Genomic DNA, 21196 nt, shown 5'->3' with positions numbered 1-21196 from the left:
GGGCTGATTCTCAGTTTATCCCCTTATTCACTCCTTTTGGCTCCTAGAATATGCCCGATCCCCACTAATCTTTCTTTGAGAAATTCTCTCCTGATAAAGCCACTGGCAGTAAGGAGATAAAATACATTCTCAGAGGGTTCTCATCTCTTCTTGTTCCTCAACAGGCAATAATCCTTTTGAGGTTTTCTTTTTTTCTTTCGAAAAAAAATCCTTTCCCCTGCCCTTTTGAAGTTTTCTAACTGTGACTGTACAGAGAAAGAGACAGGCAGCAAAAATAGCCAACAAAGAGGAAGATCATAGAGCTCCATAAAGTCTTTTTTTTTTTTTGAGCTGGAGTCTCGTTCCGTAACCCAGGCTGGAGTGCAATGGCACGATCTCAGCTCACTGCAACTTCCGCCTCCCAGGTTCAAGTGATTCTCCTGCCTCAGCCTCCTGAGTAGCTGGGATTACAGGCACGTGCCACCACACCCGGCTAATTTTTCTATTTTCAGTAGAGTCGGGGTTTCACCATGTTGGTCATGCTGGTCTCGAACTGACCTCATGATCCACCCGCCTCGGCCTCCCAAAGTGCTGGCACTGCAGGTGTGAACCACCGCGCCCGGCCATAAAGTTTTACAAAACATCTAACTTGATTTATTTGTGCTGATCTGAAAACAGCCTCCAACAAATATTGTTAAGTGAACAACAAAAAAAACAAACCGAAAGTGTAGAACAGTATACAGGTATGCTACTAATGGATTTAAAAAATTGGGTCTTGGCCAGGTGCAGTGGCTCACGCCTGTAATCCCAGCACTCTGGGAGGCCGAGGCAGGAGGATCACGAAGTCAGGAGTTCACGACCTGACCAACATGGTGAAACCCCATCTCTACTAAAAATATAAAAATTAGTTGGGCATGGTGGCACACAGCTACTCAGGAGGCTGAGGCAGGAGAATTGCTTGAACCCAGGAGGCGGAGGTTGCAGTGAGCTGAGATCATGCCACTGCATTCCAGCCTGGGTGTCAGACCGAGGCTTCGTCTCAAAAAAAAAAAAAAGGGGGGGGGGTCTTTACATACACATACATTGTGGTAGACCCAGAGAGGTAGACCCAGATAGCTAGAGTGGTAGCATGTTTCCGTAGTCCCAGCTGTGGGGAAAAGAAAGAGAGATCAGACTGTTACTGTGTCTATATAGAAAGAAGTAGACATAAGAGACTCCATTTTGTTCTGTATTTGAGATGCTATTAATCTGTGACCCTACCCCCAACCCTGTCCTTGCAAGAGACATGTGCTGTGGTGACTCAAGGGTTAATGGATTTGGGGCTGTGCAGGACGTGCTTTGTTAAACAAGTGCCTGAAGGCAAGTATGCTTGTGAAAAGTCATCACCAGGCCGGGCGCGGTGGCTCAAGCCTGTAATCCCAGCACTTTGGGAGGCCAAGGCGGGCGGATCACAAGGTCAGGAGATCGAGACCATCCTGGCTAACACGGTGAAACTCCGTCTCTACTAAAAACACAAAAAACTAGCCGGGCGAGGTGGCGGGCGCCTGTAGTCCCAGCTACTCAGGAGGCTGAGGCAGGAGAATGGCGTAAACCCAGGAGGCGGAGCTTGCAGTGAGCTGAGATCCGGCCACTGCACTCCAGCCTGGGGGACAGAGAAAGACTCCGTCTCAAAAAAAAAAAAAAAAAAAAAAAAAAAAAAGAAAAGTCATCACCATTCTCTTAATCTCAAGTACCCAGGGACACATACACTGCTGAAGGGAAGGTTGCAGGGACCTCTGCCTAGGAAAGCTAGGTATTGTCCAAGGTTTCTCCCCATGTGATAGTCTGAAATATGGCCTCGTGGGAAGGGAAAGACCTGATTGTCCCCCAGCCAGATACCGGTGAAGGGTCTGTGCTGAGGAGGATTAGTATAAGAGGAAAGAAGGCCTCTTGGCAGTTGAGACAGAGAAAGGCATCTGTCTCCTGCTCATCCCTGGGCAATGGAACTGGAACGTCTTGGTATAAAACCCGATTGTATGTTCTATTTACTGAGATGGGAGAAAACCGCCTTAGGTCTGGAGGTGGGACATGCTAGTGGCAATGCTGCTCTTTATGAACTGAAAATGTTTATGGAGATGTTTGCGTATGCACATCAAGGCACAGCACTTTTCCTTAAACTTATTCATGTCACAGAGATCTTTATTCATATATCTTTCTGCTGACCTTCTCCCTACTATGACCCTATTGTCCCGCCACTTCCTCTTTTTCAAGATGGTAAAGATAATGATCAATAAATACTGAGGGAACTCAGAGACCCGTGCCTTGCCTCCCCTGGGCCCACTTTCCTTTCTCTATACTTTGTCTCTGTGTCTCTTTCTTTTCTCAGGTCTCAGAAACGCCTACAGATGTGGAGGGGCAGGCCAGCCCTTCACCAGCTACTCAGGAGGCTGAGGCAGGAGGATTGCTTGAGATCAAGAGTTTGACGCTGTAGTGCAAATAGCTGCTGCACTTCAGCCTAGGCAACATAAGGAGATCCTGTCTCTAAATTTAAAAAAAAAAAAAAAAAAAAAAAAAAGGAAAAGAAAAGATGGGTAGAGATAAGAAACTGAAATCAGATCACGTCTCGCTATATTTTTGTATTCTAGAAGTTCAAGTGTTATAACCTAGTGGTTATGGACACAGGCTGTTCAGTCAGATAGACCTGAGTTTAAATAGACTTCCCACCTGTTACTTTCTGGTTACTTTCAGCAAAGTTTTTTGAGCTATTATTTCTTCTTTATTTATAAATGAGGATAACAAAGAGGTTAAAGGATAACATGTGTATGTGTGTCTATCTATATGTATGTGTATGTGGCATCAAGATATGGGCAGCAAGTCCTTCCTTGAAGAGGGATCTTCAAGCTGCTGTGGTCCTGCCCTTATTTCTTCAGGGTCACCACTCTGTAGGGGACTAAACACAAGATGGTGTGAAGAAGTCTAAGTCAGTGGTCCCCAACCTTTTTGGCACTAGGGACCAATTTCACGGAAGACAATTTTTCCACAGATGTGAGGAGTGGGGAAATGGTTTTGGGATGATTCAAGTGTGTTACATTTATTGTGTATGTTATTTATATTATTACATTGTAATATATAATGAAATAATTATACAACTCACCATAATGTAGAAATCAGTGAGAGCCCTGAGCTTGTTTTCCTGCAACTAGACGGTCCCATATGGGGATGATGGGAGACAGTGATAGAACATCAGGCATTAGATTCTCATAAGGAGTAGTGCTCAACCTGGATCCCTCATATGTGCAGTTCACAATAGAGTTCATGCTCCTATGAGAACCTAATGCCACAGCTGATCTGAGATGAGACAGAGCTCAGGTGATAATTTGAGTGATGGGGAGAGGCTGGGAGTGGCTGTAAATACAGATGAAGCTTCCCTGGCTCACCTGCCCCTCATTTCCTGCTGTGTGGCCTGGTTCCTAACAGGTCACAGACCACTTACTGGTCCATGGCCTGGAGTTTGGGGATTCCTGATCTAAGTGACATCAAGTAAAAGTTTTCTTAGGCTTCTCTTTTCAGAAATGGGCTTCCAAGCAGGTTTGCTCTGTGTGAGGCCTATCAGAGACAGTCCTGGCTTCAGAGAACTTCCCTACATTTACAATCCACACTATTTCATCAAGACAACCCCAGAAATATCATGGATCCCTTCCACAATATGTATTAGTCCACATTTACAATTTCATGCCAATAACTGTATAGACACTGAGACAGTTACAAATAAAATATGCTACTTTTCCCTTGAGATACTCGAGGCATACTATGAAAGGAAGATGGGAAAGCAGATAATCACCTTACGGTGTACTAAGTACTTTAATGGACATGTGAGCAATGTCATAGGTGCTCAGAGGAAGAAAAAAGTAACTCTGCCTTTGGGGTGGGGCTGCAGGGTGCAGGGAAATAGGTTCAGAAGAGGCAATAGCTGCATTCTTGAAAGCAGAGTAAGAGTTTACCATGTAAGGAATAGGGTGGTATTTTTGGCTAGAGGTTCCCAAAGAGCACAGAATATAACCAAGGTATCTTCCTGACTGCTGCCCCAGTTTCATCTCTCTGAATCTGACCTTTTGCAACTTTGGGCTCTAGACTCTCCAACCTGAGGACCCACCCATGGAGCTGATATCCAAATCTCTTTGATGGGTATACAGTGATCCTCAGGTCAGGGCCTTGCAAATGAATCTCATTGAAGAAGATTTTATTACGACTCAAAATAAGAGCTCCTAAAAAGCACTGAACTCTCCAAAGTATAATCATCCATTCAACAAATATTTATTATTACCTATCAGGGTAGGCAGCAACAATTATACTGCACAACCATATGAATGGCACACACCAGAGTTGTGCAGTGTACAACCAACCTAATATCCATGGCAGGCTCGACAGGTACCATGCATTGCCCTAGAAGCTGGGGCTATAACAATGAACAAAGGCTAAGTCCCTGCAATACAGAACCTGCCACCTGCTGGGCGCGGTGGCTCAAGCCTGTAATCCCAGCACTTTGGGAGGCCGAGATGGGCAAATCACGAGGTCAGGAGATCGAGACCATCCTGGCTAACACGGTGAAACCCCGTCTCTACTAAAAAAAAAATACAAAAAACTAGCCGGGCGTGGTGGCGGGCGCCTCTAGTCCCAGCTACTCGGGAGGCTGAGGCAGGAGAATGGCGTAAACCTGGGAGGCGGAGCTTGCAGTGAGCTGAACTGCACTCCAGCCTGGGCAACAGAGCAAGACTCCGTCTCAAAAAAAAAAAAAAAAAAACAAAGAACCTGCCACCTAGGGAGACAGACAATAATATCAATGCAAGGTGATAAGGGCTGTCTATAAGCACTGTTCTGGGGAGGGGCACACGAAGAACTTGAGTGTCAGGAAAGGATTCTTAGACTGGGTGGCTTTTAAGTAAAACTTCAAGGATAAGTAGGAGTTAGGAGAAAACATGGTATAGGCAGAGAAAGAGCCAGAGAGAATTTTAAAGTAGAGCATGAGGATCAGGGTGGCAAGAGATGAACTTAGAGAAGGCAAAGCTTAGGAAGGGCTTAATTATTGAGTACTAATGATATCCCAGGCACTGTGCAAAGGGTTGGGGACAAGGCCAATAAAACTCGGCTTATGGAGATTATAGTCTAGTGGGAGGAGAGAATCATTAGACTTATAGTCACAAAGTAAATATAAGATTACAAATTGTGGCCAGGTGTGGTAGCTCATGCCTGTAATCTCAACACTTTGGGAGGCTGAGGCAGGAGGATCGCTTGAGGCCAGGAGTTTAAGACCAGCTGGGCAATATAGAAGAGACCCTGTCTCTACGAAAAGGAAAAAAAGGCCGGGCGCGGTGGCTCAAGCCTGTAATCCCAGCACTTTGGGAGGCCGAGACGGGCGGATCACGAGGTCAGGAGATTGAGACCATCCTGGCTAACACGGTGAAACCCCGTCTCTACTAAAAAATACAAAAAACTAGCCGGGCGAGGTGGCGGGCGCCTATAGTCTCAGCTACTCGGGAGGCTGAGGCAGGAGAATGGTCTAAACCCGGGAGGTGGAGCTTGCAGTGAGCTGAGATCCGGCCACTGCACCCCAGCCTGGGCGACAGAGCAAGACTCTGTCTCAAAAAAAAAAAAAAAAAAAAAAAAAAGAAAAGGAAAAAAAAAATATTAGCTGCACATGGTGGCATGTGCCTATAGCCCTAGCTACTCAGGAGGCTGTGATGGGAGGATTGCTTGAGCCCAGTTCAAGGCTGCAGTGAACTATTATCATGCTGCTACACTCCAGTGTGGGCAACAGAGCAAGACCCTCTCTCCTATAAAAAGTAATTACAAATTCTGATAAGTGATAAAAACAAAAAGCACAGGGATGGCTATGGTGATACAACAGGTAGGCCTATTTTTAGAATAGAATATCAGGGAAGGCCTCTGTGAAAAAATGAGATTTTAACTGAAACCAGAATTCAGAAGAAAATTATAATAGTGGTTATCCCCAGGGGGGATAGTGGGGCGGGGGAAGTGGCTAGAAAGGCAAGAGAGTTACTTATATTCCTTTGCACCTTTTAAAATCTGTTCCTTGTATACATGTATTATCCACTCAAAAATAAATAAATAAAATAAGATATTGGAAATAGAAGTGTACTGGATGAAAAAAATGGAGGATGGGGTGTTCCAGGTAGAGGAAACAGCATGTGTAAAGGCCCTAATGTAACACACAGCTTGGGACATTCAAGGAACAGAAAAGCTGTCAGTGTGACTGAAGCAAAGTGAGAGGGACAGAATGCACGTAAGATATGAGAGTGGGCTGGGCAAAGTGGCTGACACCTGTAATCGCAGCATTTTGGGAGGCTGGGGCGGGTGATCACTTGAGGTCATGAGTTTGAGACCAGCCTAGCCAACATGGTGAATCCCTGTCTCTACTAAAAACACAAAAGTTAGCCGGGTGTGATGGTACATGCCTGTAGCCCCTACTACTCAGGAAGCTGAGGCAGGAGAATCACTTGAACCTGAGAGGTGGAGTTTGCAGTGAGCAGAGACTGAGCCACTGTACTCCAGCCTAGGTGACAGAGTGAAACACTGTCTCAAAAAAGAAAGAACCAGAGTGAGTAGTGGTAGGAATCAACCATGCTGGGTCTTGTTAAAGGTGTGGATTTCATCCCGAACAGTCATAAGCAGGGAAGCACGTCTGATATATGTTTTTAAAAGATCATTTTGGGCCGGGTGCGGTGGCTCAAGCCTGTAATCCCAGCACTTTGGGAGGCCGAGACGGGTGGATCACGAGGTCAGGAGATCGAGACCATCCTGGCTAACAGGGTGAAACCCCGTCTCTACTAAAAATACAAAAAAAAAAAAAAAACTAGCCGGGTGCGGTGGCGGGCGCCTGTAGTCCCAGCTACTCGGGAGGCTGAGGCAGGAGAATGGCGTGAACCCGGGAGGTAGAGCTTGCAGTGAGCTGAGATCCGGCCACTGCACTTCAGCCTGGGCGACAGAGCGAGACTCCGTCTCAAAAAAAAAAAAAAGATCATTTTGGTTGTTATGTGAAGTGAGTGGGGAGATTAGATTGGTAGCCCCTGCTAAGTTGTTGATCTGCACCTACACCCTCCAACATCCCTCTCTTCTATTCCTCCCTTGAGAACTGACAGATTAATCCTTTTAAAATAAAAATCTAATCATGTGGCCGGGCGCGGTGGCTCAAGCCTGTAATCCCAGCACTTTGGGAGGCCGAGACGGGCAGATCACGAGGTCAGGAGATCGAGACCATCCTGGCTAACACGGTGAAACCCCGTCTCTACTAAAAAATACAAAAAATTAGCCGGGCGAGGTGGCGGGTGCCTGTAGTCCCAGCTACTCCGGAGGCTGAGGCAGGAGAATGGCGTAAACCCGGAAGGCGGAGCTTGCAGTGAGCTGAGATCCGGCCACTGCACTCCAGCCTGGGCGACAGAGCGAGACTCCGTCTCAAAAAAAAAAAAAATCTAATCATGTTACTCTCATTAATTAACCCTTTATTTATTACACACACACAATTGTTTGTTTGCTTGTTTTGAGACAGGATCTTGCTCTGTTGCCCAGGCTGGGGGGCAATGGCACGATCTTGGTCACTGCAACCTTGACCTCCCTGGGCTCAGGTGATCCTCCCATCTCAACCTCCTGAGTAGCTGGTACTACAGGTGCGTGCCACCACACCAGGTTAATTTTTGGATTTCTTGTAGATATGCGGTTTTGCCATGTTGCCCAGGCTGGACAACTGTTTTAAAATATAGGTATTTACTATTTGTCAGGCACTATGCCAGGCACTCTAAAGACAACAATGAAAGAGACAGAAGGTAAAATTTTGATGGTTTTCTGCTGCCCAAAGTTTGAAATTCTTAGGTAAGCACTTAAGGATCTTGATTTTATAATCTAGATCTAACTATTTCATCTCATTCTCCCACTCCTCTAGATTTTTTAAACCCTGCTCCCCAGCCACAGAGCTACACTTGCCATTCTTGCCACAGTTCTCATGCCTCTGTGCCTTCCTCGGGTGTTTACCCTGCTGGGACTATACCTCTTGGACAGTGAAATTCTACACAGCCTCCAGAGCCAGCTCAAATGTTACCATCTCTGTGAAACTCTTCTGCTGCCCTAAATATACAAAGATCAAGAGTTTAATTCATAGTAATAGCTCTACCATGCCTCCATTATATAATAAAACATTTTGTGTAAATAAAAAAGAAAACTTATATGTCAATCACTATCTTTAAGTATTACATAGAAACTCAATCATCTATCTGTAATTTCAAAAAGCAGAACCAAAAAGGATATTTGAGATAATGACACATCGTAGGTGAAAGTACTGCAAATGTTTGCCTCAGCCTCTTATCTACTGGAATTCCTTGGCAAGGAGGCATTTTAAAATTCGGTTTGGAGCAATTCCTATAATTAGAGCAGCTGCTTAATTAAGAAGCTGGTTCAAACCACTGTTAAATGAACCATTCTCCCCTTAAATGAAAGGTTTTGGTCAAATTACCAGTGGTTAAACTGCTTAATTAGCCAGTTGTTTTAATTATAAAATTTACAAGTTTGAAAGCCTCTGATTTCCAGTAAGTTCAACTGAATTCTTTTCCCCTGTGTCATGTCAATAAGTAGGTTTCCTGCTATCACATTAACATTGCAGCCTCCTGAGAGAAAACGCAACTCTTCACTAACGAAAGACACAAAACTCCAGGGTTTCAAATGGAGGCTTTGAAAATCTTTCAGTTACCACAATTATAAGACATAATCACGCACTGACGTTTCGCACAGCATTCCCCTTTCCTTTACATATGCCAGAGACAACTGTCCTTCAATGTTCTTGTTTATTAAACTGAGAACTAAACCGGATGGGGATAAACAACTTTGTTTTAATTATTTCTCATTCGGAATTGGGATAAGCATTTTTAGCAGGACTATGCAGCTAGGGAAAGAAAAAAATTGGGGTAGCCCCAGCCAAGAAGCTAATTACAGGTTATTCTCTCCACTCAACAGACTGTAAGGCCCTCCAGGGCAGAAAAAATGCCATCACCTGGCAAACAGTATGTGCTCGGTAAGTGTATATTTATAAACAAAACAAAACAAAACAAAAATGGTTCTTAAGGTATTTTACCAAAACAATCTGCAATGATTTGTCCCTGGCAGTTGCCCACATTTTTCAAAATTTCTTTTCAAATTTCTTTCAGCTGTTCTAATTATACTGAACTACTTGGATCTGAATATACCATGCTTCTCTGCTTCTACCTTTTTATTCATGCTGTAATGAGAGCACTCTAAGTTCCCTTCATCTAGTCTCTTTAGATCTAGTTTTATATATTTACTTCTGTCTATTTATATTTAAATCAATAAGAAAAAGGTGGTCACCACAATTAAGCCCCTCCTTGGATAGAGCAGCTGGAATGGTCCCCAGAGCCCACACACGGAGTGGATGGGTGAAGGCAGGAATGGGGCACTTTCCCTACTCTTGCTTTCTGAGTATCATTGTAATTCCATTTTGAAATTTCTGACTTTAAAGTTATCTCGGCCAGGCGCGGTGGCTCAAGCCTGTAATCCCAGCACTTTGGGAGGCCGAGACGGGCGGATCACGAGGTCAGGAGATCGAGACCATCCTGGCTAACACGGTGAAACCCCGTCTCTACTAAAAATACAAAAAATTAGCCGGGCGAGGTGGCGGGCGCCTGTAGTCCCAGCTACTCCGGAGGCTGAGGCAGGAGAATGGTGTGAACCCGGGAGGCGGAGCTTGCAGTGAGCCGAGATCGCGCCACTGCACTCCAGCCTGGGTGACAGAGCAACACTCAGTCTCAAAAAAAAAAAAAAAGTTATCTCAGGCTGGGTGCAGTGGCTGACACCTGTAATCCCAACACTTTGGATGGCTGAGATGGGAGGATTACTTGAGGCCAGGAAATCAAGACCAGCCTAGGCAACACAGCAAGACCCTGTCTCCACAAAAAATTGAAAAAATAAAAAATTAGCTGGGCATGGTAGCGCATACCTGTAATCCCAGCTACTCAAGAGGCTGAGGCAGGAGGACTGCTTGAACCCAGAAGTTCGAGGCTGCAGGAAGCTATGATCATGCCACTGTACTCAAGCCTGGACCACAAGCAAGACCCTCTCTCTCACAAAAACAAAAACAACAACAAAAATATATATCTGAAAGAACCTATAAAAAATGCCAACAAAGCTGTGTGCTTTCAAGTGGAAATTATCTTTCTGAGCCAACATTAGTGAGTTATTCTGGGCCCTGGAACCTTCTACGGACTAGTATTCTCCAACCACAGTTGAAACATGGGCAAAGGAAAGAATAAATAAATAGCAAGGAAATGTACAAAAATATGTTCAACCAACTAGTAATCAAAGACATGAAAATTCCAAACACAAGGGAAAGTATATTTTAACCTACAATATTAGCAAATATTAAAAATAATACTCAATGTTGATGAGTATATAAAATAGGATTCTCAAATAGAGAAGTAAAAAATGGTGCCATCTTTCTGGAGAGCAATTTAGTAACACACATCAATCAATAGCTTTAAAAGTGTGTGTTTCCTTTGACCCAACAGTTCTACTTTCAGAAATGTACCCTAAGTAATCAGACAATGGCACAAACATTATTGCACAAGAATGTTCATCACAGTGTTGTTTCCATTGCAAAATCTTGGTAACAACTTAAATTTCTCCAAATAGAAAAATGTTGAACAAATTATGCTCCTATCCCCACATATCTTTTCAAAAAAGAATTCCTATTGCATCTTTTACAATAGCAATTTAACATGCCCTATTTGATGCCAACTTCAAAAACAAAATAAACAGGCTGGGCCTGGTGGCTCACGCCTATAATCCCAGCACTTTGGGAGGCCCAAGCAGGTGGATTACCTGAGGTCAGGAGTTACACACCAGCCTAGCCAACATGGTGAAACCCCGTCTCTATTAAAAAAAAAATACAAAAACAATTAGCCAGGCATGGTAGCACACACCTGTAATCCCGGCTGCTCAGGAGGCTGAGGCAGGAGAATCACTTGAACCTGGGAGCTGGAGGTTGCAGTGAGCCGAGATGGCACCAGTGCACTCCAGCATGGGTGACAGAGTGAGACTCCATCTAAAAATAATAATAAATAAAATAAATAAAAAATGACCTCTGAATTAGGTAGCTACCAGATATTAAAATATACTACAGGTTGGGTGCGGTGGCTCACGCCTGTAATCCCAGCAATCTGGGAGGCAAGGCGGGCGGATCACCTAAGGTGGGGAGTTTGAGACTAGCCTGGCCAACATGGAGAAACCCTTTACTAAAAATACAAAATTATCCAGGCATAGTGGCGCATGCCTGTAATCCTAGCTACTCAAGAGGCTGAGGCAGGAGAACCGCTTGAACCGGGAGGCAGAGGTTGAGGCTGGTCAAGATCATGCCATTGCACTCTAGCCTGGGCAACAAAAGCAAAACTCCATCTCAAAAATAAAAAACTAAAATATACTATAAAACTATAGTAACCAAAAAGCTTTAAAACAATTTCATACTGGCATCAAATATATATACAGATCAATAAAACAAAATGAAGTTTAAAAAGTAGTTCCGAGCCAGGCCCAGTGGCTCATGCCTGTGAACCTAGAGGTATGAGAAGCAAAGGCAGGAGGACTGTTTAAGCTCAGGACTTCAAGACCAGCCTGGGCAACATAGGGAGACCCTGTCTTTATAAAAACAATAAAAACTAAAAGTCAGGCATGGTAGCACAGGCCTGTAGTCCCAGCTACTGAGGAGGCATGTGGGAGGATGGCTCGAGCATGGGAGGTTGAAGCTGCAGTAAGCTGTGATGCTGCCACTACACTCCAGCCCGGGTGACAGACTGAGCAGTCCCAGCACTTTGGGAGGCCGAGGCAGGAGGATTACATAGTGAGACCTAGTCTCTATGTTTAAAAATTTTTAAGTAAAAACAAACAAACAAACAAAAAATATCCCTAGACTTAGGCTGGGTGTTGTGGCTCACACATGTAATCTCAGCACTTTGGGAGGCCAAGATGGAAGGATCCCTAGAACCTAGGAACTCAAGACTGTGGTGAACTGTGATGGCATCAAAGTCTGGGCAGCAAAGAGAGATCCTGACTCTAAATAAAAAATTTTAGGCCGGGCGCAGTGGCTCAAGCCTGTAATCCCAGCACTTTGGGAGGCCAAGGCGGGCGGATCACAAGGTCAGGAGATCGAGACCACAGTGAAACCCCGTCTCTACTAAAAATACAAAAAAAAATTAGCCGGGCGCGGTGGCGGGCGCCTGTAGTCCTAGCTACTCAGGAGGCTGAGGCAGGAGAATGGCGTGAACCCAGGAGGCGGAGCTTGCAGTGAGCCGAGATCGCGCCACTGCACTCCAGCCTGGGCAACAGCGTGAGACTCCGTCTCAAAAAAAAAAAAAAAATTTTAAAATCCCAGATCTATACAGGAACTTAGAATATGATAAAGGTTACATTCTCAAACCTCCTGGAAAAACATGGATTTTTTTTTTTTTCTTTTTTTGAGATGGAGTTTCGCTCTTGTTGCCCAGGTTGGAGTACAATGGCACGGTCTCGGCTCACTGCAACCTCTGCCTCTCAGGTTCAAGCGATTCTCCTGCCTCAGCCTCCTGAGTAGCTGAGATTACAGGAGCGCCACCACGCCCGGCTAATTTTTCTATTTTTAGTAGAGATAGGGTTTCACCATGTTGGTCAGGCTGGTTGTAAACTCCTGACCTCAGGTGATCCACCCACCTCGAACTCCCAAAGTGCTGGGATTACAAGCATGAGCCATAGTGCCCAGACAAAAATGTGGATATTTTAATAAATGTTGAAACAACTGACTTCATTCATTCATTAAGGGGGAGAAACTGTATCCATGCCCCACTTATAATTTCAGATGAAACACTTATTTATTTATTTATTTATTTATTAGACCAAGTCTTGCTCTGTCATCCAGGCTGACGTGCAGTGGCAAGACATCTCGACTCACTGCAACCTCCACCTCCCAGGTTCAAGGGATTCTCCTTCAGCTGCCTGAGTAGCTGGGATTACAGGCGTGTGGCAACCACACCTGGCTAATTTTTGTATTTTTAGTAGAGACAGAGTTTCGCCATGTTGACCAGGCTGGTCTGGAACTCCTGACCTCAAGTGATCCACCCGTCTCAGCCTCCCAAAGTGCCAGGATTACAGGCATGAGCCACCACGCCCAGGCTCACTTTTTTTTTTTACTTGAGACAGAGGATCGCTCCTGTCGCCTAGGCTTGAGTACAATGGCGCCATCTTGTCTCACTGCAACCTCCGCCTCCCAGGTTCAACCAATTCTCCTGCCTCAGCCTCCCAAGTAGTTGGGATTACAGGCATGCATCACCACGCCTGGCTAATTTTTGTATTTTTAGTAGAGATGGGGTTTCACCGTATTGGCCAGGCTGGTCTCGAACTCCTGACCTCAGGTGATCCACCGGCCTCAGCCTCCCAAAGTGCTGGGATTATAGGCGTGAGCCACCGCGCCTAGCCTCACTCTTTTTTTTCTTTTTGAGACATGATCTTGTGCTGTCACCCAGGCTAGAGTACAGTGGCACAATCATAGCTCACTGCAACTTCAATCTGACTCATGCAATCCTCCTACCTCAGTCTTCGTCTTCTGAGTAGCTGGGACCACAGGCACTGGTTATCCCACCAGGCTAATTATTTTATTTTTTGTAGAGATGGGGTCTCCCTATTTTGTCCAGGCTGGCCTTGAACTCCTGGGTTCAGGTGATCTTCCCTTCAACCTCCCAAAGTGCTGAGGTTATAGGCGTAAGCCACTACACCTGGTCTGGACCACATATTTAAAAGAAAAAATATACATCAGAAGGTAACATGAAGGACTTTTCAAAATAATCTTAGAGTAGAAAATATCTTTTTAAGCATGAAACAAAATCTAGAAATCAAAGATTAATAAATATAACTATATAAAAATCTAAAGCTTCTGTTTAATGAAAAAAACACAAACATAAAGTCAAGGGATAAATGACTAAAAAAAGTACAAGCATATGTAACAGAGAAATGCTAATTTCCTTAATATATAAGAACTATATTGGCTGGGCGCGGTGGCTCAAGCCTGTAATCCCAACACTTTGGGAGGCCGAGACGGGCGGATCATGAGGTCAGGAGATCGAGATCATCCTGGCTAACACAGTGAAACCCCGTCTCTACTAAAAAATACAAAAAATTAGCCGGGCGAGGTGGCGGGCGCCTGTAGTCCCACCTACTCGGGAGGCTGAGGCAGGAGAATGGCGTAAACCTGGGAGGCGGAGCTTGCAGTGAGCTGAGATCCGGCCACTGCACTCCAGCCTGGGCGACAGAGCAAGACTCCGTCTCAAAAAAAAAAAAAAAAAGAAAGAACTATATTAAAAGTTCTTACAAATCAAAAATGGAAAAGTAAACAATCCAATAGAAAAACTGACAAAAAACATAAATGGGCCAAGCATGGTGGCTCACGCCTGTAATCCGAGCACTTTGGGAGGCCAAAGTGGGTGAATCATCTGAGGTCAGGAGTTAGAGACCAAACCTGGCCAACATGGCGAAACCCTGTCTCTACTAAAAATACAAAAAAAAATTAGCCAGGCATGGTGGCACATTCCTGTAGTCCCAACTACTCAGGAGGCTGAGGCAGGAGAATCACTTGAACCCAAGAGGCAGAGGTTGCAGTGAGCTGAGATCATGCCACTGCACTCTAGCCTGGTTGACAGAGTGAGACTCTCAAAAATAAATAAATCAATAAATCAATAAATAGGCAATTCATTAGGAAAGAAATACAAATGGCAAATAACCATATGAAAAGATGACAAACTCAAGACACGCAAATTAAAATGAGACATAATTTTCACTAACAAAAAAAAATTTTTTTTTTAGGCCAGGTGCAATGGCTCACACCTGTAATCTTAGCACAATGGGAGGCCGAGGTGGGTGAATCATCTGAGGTCAGGAGTTAGAGACCAGCCTGGCCAACATGGTGAAACTCTTGTCTCTACTAATAAATACAAAAAGGCACGCATGGTGGCGCATGCCTATAGTCCCATCTACTTGGGAGGCTGAGGCAGGGGAATCTCTTGAACCCAGGAGGTAGAAGTTGCAGTGAGCCAAGATCGTGCCACTGTAGTCCAGTCTGGGTGACAGAATGTGTCTCAGTCTCAGAAAAAAAAAAAGGCCGGGCGCAGTGGCTCACGCCTGTAACCCCAGCACTTTGGGAGGCCGAGGCAGGCGGATCACAAGGTCAGGAGATCGAGACCATCCTGGCTAACATGGTGAAACTCCGTCTCTACTAAAAATACAAAAAATTAGCTGGGCATGGTGGTGGGCACATGTAGTCCCAGCTACTCAGGAGGCTGAGGCAGGAGAATGGCATGAACCCAGGAGGCGGAGCTTGCAGTGAGCCGAGATCGCCCCACTGCACACTAGCCTGGGCGACAGAGCCAGACTCCATCTAAAAAAAAATATATATATATATATATATTTATTTATTTATTTATTTATTTATTTAGACATGGGATCCTGCTGTATCGCCCAGGCTAGAGTGTGGCATCTATTCACAGACAAAATGAAAGTGCAGTACAGTCTCAAACTCCTGGGCTCAAAGGACCGTTCTGGGACTTCAGCTTTCCGTGTAGCTGGAACTACAAGTCCATGCCAGTGCTTCCAGCTAACAATAAATGTTTTATAAAACTCAGTTTGGGCTGGAAAATAGAAATGTAAATTAATACAACTTCTCTGGTGGATAGTCTGGCAATACTTATCAAAATCTCCAATTCATAATGCATTGACTCAGCAATTTCAATTCCAGGAATTTATCTTACAAATGTACAGGAACAAGTTTACAAAGACATATGAAAATGGCTGGTGTACCATTTTTTGAAACAGCAAAAAACTAAAACAACTTAAATGTCCAGCATTAAGATATAGTCATACACACACATAATATAAATCTTCATATATATATAAAATCTTCCTGAAAGATACATAAGAAATTGCTATCAGTGGATATCATGAGGGAGTTAAGATTGGGAAAGAGGGCGGGGAGAGGTGGCTCACGCCTGTAATCCCAGCACTTTGAGAGGCCGAGGAGGGTGGATCACGAGGTCAGGAGATCGAGACCATTCTGGCTAACACAGTGAAACTCCGTCTCTACTAAAAAATATAAAAAATTAGTGGGCCATGGTGGTGGGCACCTGTAGTCCCAGCTACTTAGGAGGCTGAGGCAGGAGAACAGCATCAACCCAGGAGGCGGACCTTGCAGTGAGCCGAGATCAGGCCACCGCACTCCAGTCTGGGCAACAGAGCGAGACTCCGTCTCAAAAAAAAAAAAAAAGACTGAGAAAGGGGAATAAAATTTAACTTTTCGTCATATACCCTTCTGTACAGTTTAAGTTTATTCTTACCATATGCATCCATTTCAAATTTTTAACAGTTGATTATTTTAATAGTATTAGGTTGGTGCAAAAGTGCAGTTTTTGCCATTATTTTTACTTTTGCACCAACCTAATAATTTTTTTAAAAGACTTTCCTCAGAATATATACCAATTCAAAATAAACTTTGCCTATGGTTGAGGAGGGTAAGGGATAAGACCAAGGCTAGACAATAATGAGGACTTGAACATAGACCTTTTTGTTTGAATACCAAAAAGACAATGAAAGTCTGACAAAATGTTAATAGTTGCCAATTCTGGGTTTATTTGACATATTACTCTTTTACTTTTCTATATTTTTATATCTCTCAAAATAAAAAGTATAATTAAGAGATAAACAATTTTTTAAAAAACCTTTCCTTCACCCTACATCCCTCGTCAGTTCCTGCCAATATTTTCTTGACCCATTCAGTCTCAAACTTTATTAAAGCATTGTCTACAGTCATTTTTTCCTAACTCTTGGACTTTCATTCACTTGTCACCTCATGGTTAATTTCTACAACCTATCCACCCCACCTACCTAGACTATGCTCCAAGGTCACCAATGACCTCTAGATTCTAAAATCCAAGGATACTATCATGTTCATGTTTTTCCTGATCGCTCAGTAGCACAGTTGAAACCGTAATATGGTTGGCCACTCTTTCCTTCTTGAAACGCTCTCCTCTTGCCTGCCATGATACTATACTATCCAGGTTTTCTCTACCTTGGTCTCTCTTTCTCAGCTTCATTAGCCTTTCTCCCTCTACCCAGATTTTTAAGGTTGAAATTCCTCAGTATATGATCCCTGGGTCTCTTCTCCACCTTTTCTCCTTAAGTGATCACATTCATTCCCATGGCTTCAATTAAAATTGACAAAATAATAACTTTCATATTTATAGTTTCAACTCACACCTATATTTTTAGCTCAAGATCAGTGTATCCAATGGGCTGCTTAATATATTCTTTGCAGGCACTCCACTATCACAAAAACCACAGAAAACCAAACACCACATGTTCTCACTCATAAGTGGGAGGTGAACAATGAAAATACATGGACACAGGGAGGGGAACATCACATACCAGGGCCCATCGAGGGGTGGGGGGCTAGGGGAGGGATAACATTAGGAGAAATACCTAATGTAGGTGACGGGTTGATGGGTGCAGTAAACCACCAGGGCATGTGTATGCCTAGGTAACAAAACTGCACGTTCTGCACATGTAACCCAGAACTTAAATTATAATTTTAAAAAAAAGAAAGAAAGAAAATATCCTTATTTCTAAAAACCCAAGCTAAAGTATTCAAGGGTAAAGTATCATGATGTCTGATTTTTAAAAAGCTAACATGACAAAATGTTAACAAAAGTTGAATCTAAATGGTGGGTAAAGAAATGTTCATTGGGTTATTCCTGGGGAAAAAATAAGCTTCTAAAACTACTAAACAGCAAGGATTATATCCTCTTAATTTTGTATCCCCAGCATCTAACACACAGTCTAATAAGATACATGCCTGTCATGAGAATGTACAAATAAAAAGTCCATTATTTTGAGATGCTGGGCTTCGGGTCCAGTAGAAATGGTGATTCCCTACACATTGCCGCCACCTTCTAAAATAATTAACATATGTAAAGCCTCTTCCACACTTCCTTGCACACAGTAGGCATCAAGTAAAAAATGTTAGTTCCCTTCCTTACTTCCATTCCTTTATCTCTGATACTTGTTAGACACATGACAAACATCACTAAAATCCAACAACTCCACTGAAATTTCTCACATAATAGACAAAGGAAAAATGGCAAGTAATTGGGTTGAAACAGAGATGGAAATCCATTGAGTTAATCAGACTGAATGGACATTCATTTTGGATTAAACAGTGTGAGAAAAGTCCTAGCCTGATGATGGACATGCAAGACAGGTCTAGAATAGTAGCAGTATTAATAATAACAATTACAGCTGCTACTTTTTGAGCATTTTATATCTTTTTTTTTTTTTGAGACGGAGTCTCGCTCTGTCGCCCAGGCTAGAGTGCAGTGGTGTGACCTCGGCTCACTGCAACCTCCACTTCTGGGATTCAAACAATTCTCCTGCCTCAGCCTCCCAAGTAGCTGGGACTACAGGTGCCCGCCACCACACCCGGCTAATTTTTTGTATTTTTAGTAGAGACAGGGTTTCACCGTGTTAGCCAGGATGGTCTTGATCTCCTGACCTCATGATCTGCCTGCCTCGGCCTCCCAAAGTGCTGGCATTACAGGCATGAGCCACTGTACCCAGCCAAGCACTTTATATCTTTTATCTCACTGAATCTTCAAATGGTACACTGCAGTTTGTATTATAATTATCCTCTTTTCTTAATTTAAAAAAATTGTTTTTATTTAGGAGACAGGGTCTTGCTCTATCACCCAGGCCGCAGCGCAGTGGCACGTTCATAGCTCACTGTAATCTGGGCTCAAGTGATCCTCCTGCCTTAGCCTCCAGAGTAGGTAGGATCACAAGCCTGTGCCACCATGCCTGGTTACTTTTTTAAAAAAAATTTGTAAAGACAGTCTCTCACCACGCTCGCTACAACCTCTGCCTCCTGGGTTCAAGCGATTCTCCTGCCTCAGCCTCCTGAGTAGCTGGGATTACAGGTGCCTGCCACCACGCCCAGCTAATTTTTTGTATTTTTAGTAGAGACGAGGTTTCACCATGTTGGTCAGGCTGGTCTCAAACTACTGACCTCAGGTGATCCGCCCGCCTCGGCCTCCCAAAGTGCTGGGATAACAGGCCTGAGCCACCATGCCTGGCCTCACAGCCTGCTCATTTTTTAAAGTGAGGAAGCCAAGCTACAGAGAAATAGCCAAAGATCACCGAATAAATATGTAGTACAGTTGGAATCCAAACTTACTGTAGAGCTCTTGCTCTTAACCACTACTTTATGTTCTCACCCATGGTTCTATTCCATGCACGCATGGAGGGGTGGGGTTTGGTTCAGGCCACTGTTCTCAAAGATATGGTAGGCTTCCTTCTAGGCAAAATTATTATAGAATGCAAAATTATTATAGAGTGCTAAAGGGTCACTTAAAGTAGGCCAACTACATCAGGTAAAAACTGCTTACCTACAGAATAGATGGGCTTCTCTCTTGAAGTTCTAAACCTAAAAGGAGGGAGAAAGTATGTTGAATACAATTAGAAACCCGTATTTTATTTGCATAGTTTTCAAAATTTATATTCTGTCACTAAAGATGCATCAATGCTGTTTCCTTACTCCTTCCTTCCCTTCTTCCTTCCACAAACTTTAATAAGCACCTACTGTGTGCCAAAGTGCACATCCTGAGAATGCAAACATAAGTAAGATATCTCTATCCATGGTCTAGTTGGGAAGGATGCTGGGAAACAAATGTGAGCCACAATATGGTATTGATTCGGAACAGAAATGTTCAAAATTAAATAGGACACAAAGGAAAGTATTGTCATTTCTACTAGGGAGGTGAAACTATTTTGAGGTGAGTTTTTTTTTTTTTTTTTTTTTTTTTTTGAGACGGAGTCTCGCTGTGTCGCCCAGGCTGGAGTGCAGTGGCCGGATCTCAGCTCACTGCAAGCTCCGCCTCCCGGGTTCACGCCATTCTCCTGCCTCAGCCTCCCGAGTAGCCGGGACTACAGGCACCCGCCACCTCGCCCGGCTAGTTTTTTGTATTTTTTAGTAGAGACGGGGTTTCACCGTGTTAGCCAGGATGGTCTCGAACTCCTGACCTCGTGATCCTCCCGTCTCGGCCTCCCAAAGTGCTGGGATTACAGGCTTGAGCCACCGCGCCCGGCGAGGTGAGTTTTAAAAAACAAAAAAGTGCCCGGGCACAGCGGCTCATGCCTGTAATCCCAGCATTTTGGGAGGCTGAAGCAGGCAGATGACCTGAGGTCAGGAGTTCAAGACCAGCCTGCCCAACATGGCAAAACCCCGTCTCTACTAAAAATACAAAAAATTACCCGGGTTTGGTGGTGGGCACCTGTAATCCCAGCTAATCGGGAGGCTGAGGCAGGAGAATTGCCTGAACTCGGGAGGCGGAGGTTGCAGTAAGCCGAGATTGTGCCGCTCTACTCCAGCCTAGGCAACAAGAGTGAAACTCCGTCTCAAAAAAAAAAAAAAAAATACAGACAATAATACTACAATCTCATGGGACTGAAAATGTATCTTAAACTCTGAGTCAGTTTCCTCTTTTGTAAAATGATATTTATATTTGTCTTGTAGTGTTTTTTGTGAAGATTAAAGATAACAAAAAATAGCATGGTGCCATAGGAGGTGCTTATCAAATAGCAGTTGACTGATTAAGATGGGATAATAGATTAAGATGGAAGGGGATACTATCACATTCGGGATTAAGAAAAACAAAAAATTAAAAGTTAGAAGGGAAATAAAGGGAGAAAGCCCTCAATAAATGTTAAGGAATCAAGAAATCATCCAGGATCATGAGTGCCAAGTAGTTTAGGAAGATATACAATACATTATTTTATATCCTGTGGCTGCCACACACAAAAGACACTTGGTGCATATTTGCTGCTGAACAGAGAAATAAACCACCAAATGTATTTCATCAGCACCTAGAGAAAAACAATGGGGAGCCCAGGCACAGTGGCTCATGCCTGTAATACCAGCAGTTTGGGAGGTTGAGGAGCATGGATCACTTGAGGTCAGGAGTTTGAAACCAGCCAGGTCAACATGGTGAAACCCCATCTCTACTAAAAATAGAAAAATTAGCCAGACATGGTGGTGGGTGCCTGTAATCCCAGCTACTCAGGAGGCTGAGACAGGAGGATTGCTTGAACCTGGGAGGTAGAGGTT

At 43.8% G+C, this 21196-nt stretch overlaps 1 protein-coding gene across 1 annotated transcript in view; it reads right to left on the bottom strand.

Moving 5' to 3' along the window:
* The window catches only part of LOC105468722 (mitochondrial ribosomal protein L48), a 78580-nt gene that overhangs the window by 37562 nt on the left and 19822 nt on the right, over positions 1 to 21196 (bottom strand). The window contains exon 3 of the mRNA XM_071075263.1: positions 19479 to 19516. Within this exon, the coding sequence (XP_070931364.1) occupies positions 19479 to 19516 (38 nt within the window). The remainder of the gene's footprint in view (positions 1 to 19478; positions 19517 to 21196) is intronic.

The sequence above is a fragment of the Macaca nemestrina genome, chromosome 12 (genome assembly GCF_043159975.1).
Source record: "Macaca nemestrina isolate mMacNem1 chromosome 12, mMacNem.hap1, whole genome shotgun sequence".
In the NCBI taxonomy this organism is placed as follows: Eukaryota; Metazoa; Chordata; class Mammalia; order Primates; family Cercopithecidae; genus Macaca; species Macaca nemestrina.
Note: the sequence above shows the minus strand (reverse complement) of the source record. Positions and strands in the feature narration are given on the sequence as shown.